The sequence below is a fragment of the Octopus bimaculoides genome, chromosome 1 (genome assembly GCF_001194135.2).
Source record: "Octopus bimaculoides isolate UCB-OBI-ISO-001 chromosome 1, ASM119413v2, whole genome shotgun sequence".
NCBI classification, from domain to species: domain Eukaryota; kingdom Metazoa; phylum Mollusca; class Cephalopoda; order Octopoda; family Octopodidae; genus Octopus; species Octopus bimaculoides.
In genome coordinates, this window is record NC_068981.1 from 197,330,239 (window position 1) to 197,337,614 (window position 7,376).

General features: G+C 38.0%; 1 protein-coding gene across 2 annotated transcripts in view; it reads left to right on the plus strand.

Moving 5' to 3' along the window:
* LOC128250020 (annulin-like) overlaps positions 1 to 7,376 on the plus strand; it is a 26,596-nt gene that overhangs the window by 16,690 nt on the left and 2,530 nt on the right. For both annotated transcript variants that reach the window (XM_052974623.1, XM_052974625.1), the window contains 6 exons: positions 933 to 1,092; positions 2,647 to 2,759; positions 2,847 to 2,905; positions 3,241 to 3,442; positions 3,521 to 3,693; positions 5,709 to 5,845. In XM_052974623.1, coding sequence (XP_052830583.1) covers positions 933 to 1,092; positions 2,647 to 2,759; positions 2,847 to 2,905; positions 3,241 to 3,442; positions 3,521 to 3,693; positions 5,709 to 5,845 — 844 coding nt within the window. The remainder of the gene's footprint in view (positions 1 to 932; positions 1,093 to 2,646; positions 2,760 to 2,846; positions 2,906 to 3,240; positions 3,443 to 3,520; positions 3,694 to 5,708; positions 5,846 to 7,376) is intronic.

Genomic DNA, 7,376 nt, shown 5'->3' on the forward strand with positions numbered 1-7,376 from the left:
TAAATGTACACAAATGCATAAAAATAACTTTTAATTCCATTAGACATTCTAAAATATTAAATTTCATTCAATTTTAAAAAAGGTAAAATTGGACAGAACTTATGGGATGACCTGATATATACGCACGCACGCACGCACGCACGCACGCACACACGCATGTATTGTGATACAAGTTTTAAGGTTATTTTTTACTGATATTTTTTTTCATCATTTAACGTCTGATTTCCATGCTGGCATGGGTTGGACGATTTGACTGGGGACTGGTGGACCAGATGGCTACACCAAACTCCAATCTGATCTGGCAGAGTTTCTACAGCTGGATACCCTTCCTAACGCCAACCACTCTGAGAGTGTAGTGGGTGCTTTTACGTGCCACCAGCACGAAGGCCAGTTCGGCGGTACTAGCAACGGCCATGCTCAAATGGTGTTTTTTTACGTGCCACCTCCACAGGAGTCAGTCCAGTGTTTTGTTCACATGCCACTGGCACGAGTGCCAGTAAGGCGAAGCTGGAAATGATCACGCTCAAATGGTGCTTTTTGCGTGCCACCATCAAGGAAGCGAGACCACTGCTCTGGCAGTGATCTCATTCGGATTAAGGCACAATAATCTGTCAGAATAGGGCACAGGACATTTTAAAACCTAGAACTCACATTTGAACTACATGTGAATATTTATGTGCATGATGGATAAACACTGCTTGATATTGAGTGAAGGGGGAGGCCTGATGTGAGGTGGAGTTGTGTAAAATTGAAGAGTTCTAAGTTCAACAAAAAAAAAAAACAAAGTGGGTGCATTGTTATGTGTAGACAAATCTAGGCTATATTGCCATAGCAAATGTTAAAGTTGTTGCCAATATTGAGGTAATGATGTCAGTTTGTTTGCATAGTTTCACACCAGAATCACTGATGGATGGAATGATTTGTTTTCACAGGAAGGAATGTGTATGGCCCGACACCTCTCTCCTTAATTAAAGAAGCAAATATCGGAACTGGGTACGACGTGAACAATTTTTTTCATGACCTGAATGTAGAATCTGCCCATTACATTCGATCATTAAAAGGTTGGTCACTTTTCCAAGTGGATGCAGATATGTAAGTTTAAGTTTTACCATAATGTAGTGAACAAACTAAAATTAGTGGATATTTCTATGTGACTTCTATTAACTCAGGTTTGTAGCTGATATAAATGTTGGGTGATTTTCTCCAGTCGAGCTTTTCAATGTAAAGAGATGTGGAGAGAAAAACTACTAACATAAAATTTTATTTAACATCTTATTTCTTTATTGCCCTGAGGTGGGGGGATAAACATAGAGGGGACAAACAAGGACTGTCAAAAGGATTAAGTCGATTACATCGACCCCAGTGCATAACTGGTACTTGATTCATCGACCCCGAAACGATGAAAAGCAAAGTTGACCTCAGCAGAATTTGAACTCTGAGTGTAACAGCAGACAAAACACTGCTAGGCATTTTGCCCGGCGTGCTAAATATTTCTGCTAGCTCGCCGCCTTCCATGCTGGCATGGGTGGGATTGTTTACCAACTTCGGCCAAACCGTTCAACTCATGCCAGCATGGAAAGCAGATGCTAAATGTTGACGACGACTATGGGTAATGTCAGGAAATGACATACAATAATTATAAATTAATTTCTATAAAATTAATCATAGTGGCAAAAGTATACGTCCAAAGTTACCTGCCATATGACGGGTAACACTTTAGCATAACACCAGTTGAAATAAACACTGGAAAGGTCTATACTATGTTGAAGAGGTTCAATAAGACTGAAATATAGTCAATCATTACTGTACTTGCATACAAATATCAGTTTAAAACTAAGAATATAAGGTTGAATAATTTCATTACTGCACAATGTATTTTTACAATTTTAATATTTTGAGATTGTTGTATCTTTTTATTTTTGATAGATTTTAGCATTAGTATTGAACTTGTTACTTTTCTTCTTACTGCAAAGTACATTTTTGTTCTGTTCATTAAATATCTTACCATTGCCAAACTAATTGTTAATTAACAATTTCGTTAACAATTTAACTTTTAAGTTAAATTTGGAAATCATTATTGGACTAATTAACTTCCATTAACTCGAGTCAACTTCTGTTAACTTCAATTGAATTGAAGTTAATGGATTTTATAGTTTTGGCACTTTTTAAAGGTGTTTTTAGGTGGGTTTTAGAGCAAAAACTGATTTGATTTTTTTCTTTGATAAAAATTGTTAATGGTTTATTGATAACTTCCATTACAGTTTTAAAGAATTGACTGATTAATGGTTATTGAAGTTAACTTTTCGGTTAACAGTTAACGAAGTTAACTTTTCAATTAATGGTGCCCACCTTTCCCTCTTAGCATGGTCTCTTAGCAAGCTGGTTTGCTTCAGTATTTTAATTTTTACATGTCCTAAGGTGTTAAGCTGGCAGAAACGTTAGCACGCTGGGCGAAATGCTTAGCGGTATTTCATGTCTTTATGTCCTGAGTTCAAATTCTGCTGAGGTCGACTTTGCCTTTCATCGTACTGGGGTTGATCTAATCGACTGGCCTCCTCCCCAAAATTTTTGTGTCTTGTGCTTACAGTAGAAGAGAATCTTTACATGTCCTTCAGGTAACTGAAAATTATTTTACTCTCTCTTTAGTGTAGGATCATTTATCTGCACTGCAGCCCCTCTAGGGAAGCCAGTGTGTACTAAAGACCCTCATGCTATCGAATTTTTATATCATGACATTACAGAAGAATATAAATCTCCAAGTAAGTTCTGACCAAACCATTTCATTCAATTATTTCGTTTTATTATGATTCTTCTTTGGAGACTGACTCTGTATTAATTTATTTTAGGTGTCTCAGAGAAGTTCATAGAATTACTCTCGGCCAACCAAGGACTCTTTTCTCAATCAGTGAGATTTTTAAAAATTTAATAAATTTTTAACACTTGTCTAGTTCTATAACTTTAGCTCCAGTCGGAGCTGGTCTTTAACATTGAGGGGGAGACGTGTTTGCTTGACCCTACCCCACCCTTGGGTATTGGCTTGTTTGTTTGACCTTCAGGCACAGGTTTGTTTGTTCCTCCAGAGAAAAGTTCATTTGCTTGACACCCCTTCCTGAAAGCTACCCTCCTTATTTGATCCCCCCCCCATCCCGATTAGTTTGCTTGTTTGAATTACGGGTCTTTCATATTTCTTTGATTTCTATCTTCCCAAAGTCAATGCCAGTCTTTCCTTTATACTTTTAGTGTATAAAAGTAGTGTTTCAAGAGGATTACAATTGTAAAATTGGTGAAACTCAAATTATTAAATTCGATTTACGCAATCCAACCCAAGAAATTGTCGAAGTCAACTTTGTGATAGAAGTCCAATCTATTGACTACACCGGACGCGAAATTTTAATCTTATTTGAAGAACATGTTTCTAACATGGTAATCTCTCCTGGATTATGTAAGTTAACTTCCCTTCATTCTTTGACTGGATCCATGAATCTACCAATGGCAATCACTGAAACTGTTTTCTTTGCAGCTCAACCGAACAGTATTTCCATCCGGCCAGAGAAATATGTCCCTGTTTTGCAGAGAGGTTTACCTTATCGCTTTGCTATGAAATTAATCGTTTATGGTTCCCTTAAAACTTGCAATACGAAATTTGCCTGGACAAAGGTCTTCACTCCTCAGTGGCCAAATTTAGTAATAAAGGTAAATGCTTACATATGAATTCTTTAATATTGTTTCAGCCATTAGATTGTGGCCATGCTGGGGCACCACCTTGAGTTTTTAGTCAAACAAATCAGTCCCAGTATACTTTTTAATTTTTAGAGCCTGGTACTTATTCGGTCGGTCTCTTGCCAAACAGTTACAAGGATGTAAACAAACCAATACCAGTTGCCAAGTGGTATTCTCACACACACACACACAGTTTCTATCTACCAAATCCACCCAAGGCTTTGGTTGGCCTGAAGCTATCATAGAAGACTGTTGCCCAAGGTGCCATGCAGTGAAACTGAACTCAGAACCAGGTAGTTGGGAAGTAAACTTCCCAACTTTTCTTTTTTTTACATTTCTTAGTTTTAGGGGTCAACTTAAGTTCAACAGTTAATTCTATTGCCTGGTTACCAAGCTTGACATTACGAATGATGGCACTTGATCTTCATTTGATGTTTTCAGTTGACATTTTGTTATGTGAACGAGGTGAGTGAAGAAATTAGATAGAAAAGGAGGTGACTAGAGAAAGGTTATACAACCAAACGGATGCTATTCAAAAGAAATGGTCATGGGATATTTAATACAGATTGTATTAAAGCTGACCATTATTGGAAACTGTCTTTTGGTTCCCTTTCTAACTCCATTTTTCTATTTGTGGAATGGTGATCAATTCCATGAATGATCATTTTAACTTGGTCCTGATCATTTTCTAGAATTTTATCTTATAAGCAAGCCTATATCCATGTATCATCAATGCTACCAAGTTTAATTTCTATCAGGATCAATATAGCTTGTGGTGTGGTGGTGGTGGGGTGTAACCTCCCCCCCCCCTGGGTCCTCTTGTAGCATTGATCTTTTCCAGCCAGGATATATCTTTAGAAGCCCTACCAGCCTAACAACTTCCCTTGTCTCCTGTAGCCACCATATCGTTCCTGAGCAACAGCCCCAGAGCAAAAGAGACCCATGTGAGTCATCCTCCCTTGCTCCTCTCCTTGCAAGGCCATCCACATGACATCACCAATCCTATACTTCCAGCCTGCCTTAGCCCCATGCATAGAAAAGCTATAGAGTTGACCAAACATACCTGGAGATGCAGACTGCAACTCTTTACATTCAGCAGTAAATATGATGGACATCAGCAGACATCAGCAGACATCAAAAGAACTGTTTTAGTTTCAGTATGAGGATAGAGAGAAGCTTCTAGAAGTTTTCTGAAATTACCCTAAACTCAGAATTTCACCTGTTGACAGATGGTCTTAGTTGCAGCTGGAGACTGTCAGCCAGGTCGTCATTATCGCTCTCTCTCTCTCAATCATGAATCTTTTAGTACCATTTCCCTCACCGATAACATAAGAATTCATTCAAACCTGTCTTCTGTCACTCTTACTAGACAGCTTTATTGAGCCTGCTAAATCAGACCCAATAATGACCCCCATCTCCTTTATCTAACCCTTTTGTCACCATATTTCTTTTGGGATGCTGTGTATTTCTTTCAATTATTTTAAATATAACAAAGAATTTAGTAAAATCACTTTGTTATCGTTAAGCTAGTGTTAGGAACATAAATTGTGACTAAGGTTTGGTGGAAGATTTTAATTCAAAACTTATGAAAACAAGACATTTGTACTACAGAACCAGAGGTGGTTTCAGCCAGGTTGGTATAAAAAGGGTTGAGAAACAAGGTTTCCCTATGCTACCACCATCACCACCACCAACTGTACCATCACAACTGCATTAACTTACAAACTACAGCTGTTTGTCACAATCTAACACACATTTTGAAAAGAAGATTCAATCGGTTGCCATACCAGACTGAGTTTCATCCCTCTTTGTGACAATGGAAATAATTGATTGCAGCAACATCACCATCTTCACTCTCCTCCACAGCTATCAATAGGCTTTTCATATCTTTTCAGACCTTGTTAACAACTGTTAGATGTCTTTATTTCTCAATCAGTTCGGCCATTTACAATGACATTCCAGACTGACGTTCACTCATTAAATTTCAGTGTCCTGAGAGGACAACATTAAACGAGACGCTTCCATTGGAATTGACTCTGAAAAACCCGCTTCCAGTTCCGTTGACACACTGTGAAGTAGTTGTTGACGGTGCTGGTTTAACAAGCATTTTCCAAGGACCTCTGCTGTAAGTATTGCTTTAGTTTTGGAACACACACACACACTGAAGACATTGCCTAACATTACAAGTGCAGAGGCTGCCTTTATCATATACCACACATTTTTATGTCTGTGTTTTTTGGGGCTTTATTTACTAAGCCATATTTCAGCCTATTGTAGTTATCAAACCATCTGTTTAATATTCTTTGAAGTTCCTATTTAAATAAGATACAGACTAAAAACTATTTTATATATATATATTACTCTTTAACTCTTTAACTTGTTTCAGTCATTTGACTGTGGCCATGCTGGAGCACCGCCTTTAGTCAAGCAAATCGACCCCAGGACTTATTCTTTGTTAGCCTAGTACTTATTCTATCAGTCTCTTTTGCCGAACCAACGAAGAAGAAAATGGAGAGTTTTAATAGAGAACTATCAATTTATACAGGCCTACAATTGCTTCCATATTTACCCTCATTCAAATTACAAATTTATAAATGAAACTTCAACTTACGATGAAAGTAAACAGTTTGTTTTAGAGGCGTTGAGATGTATTGAAAGATACAGAAATAAATTTTTTTTTATTCTCAAACGTGTGATAATGCTAATAAATAGCGTGATCAGGATAAATTATCCATACATTGCAGAAAATATATTGCCAGCCAGCCAGCCATGAGACTCGAACTCACATCCCTGTGATTACGCGCCAAGTGCTTTACCATTAAGCTACATTGCCCAGTAACAAATTCTCAGTTTAGCTTAATGGTAAAGCACTTGACACGTAATCACAGGGATGTGAGTTTGAGTCTCATGGTTGGCCAGTAACGTATTTTTCTGCAATGTATGGATAATTGATCCTGATCCCGCTATTTATTAGCATTATCACACGTTTGAGAATAAAAAAATTTTTTATTTCTGTATCTTTTATAAATTAAAATTGCATGATGAAAATTACTAGGTAGATATTTCTTCAGGGCAAAAATTGACCCAAAAGAGATTACATTTTCAACTGACTTACCTAAAAAAGACCCCTGAACTCTCTAATGTATTTAATATTAGTGCCCATTAAATAATTAACACTAATACCATCATGAAAAGCAGAATTCCTGAAAATCTCACCAATATATAAGATTAAACTGGAGAAGCTTGCATGTAAACATCCCTTCAAAGAGGAATCTATATCCTCACAATAACTCACATACATACATCATCATCATCATCATCATCGTTTAACGTCCGCTTTGAATGCTAGCATGGGTTGGAAGATTTGACTGAGGACTGGTGCAACCGGATGGCTACACCAGTCTCCAATGTAATTTGGCAGAGTTTCTACAGCTGGATGCCCTTCCTAACGCCAACCACTCAGAGAGTGTAGTGGGTGCTTTTACGTGTCACCCGCACGAAAACGGCCACGCTCGAAATGGTGTCTTTTATGTGCCACCCGCACAAGAGCGAGTCCAGGGGCACTGGCAACGATCTCACTTGGCTTGCCGGGTCTTCTCACGCACAGCACATTTCCAAAGGTCTCGGTCAGTAGTCATCGCCTCGGTGAGGCCCAA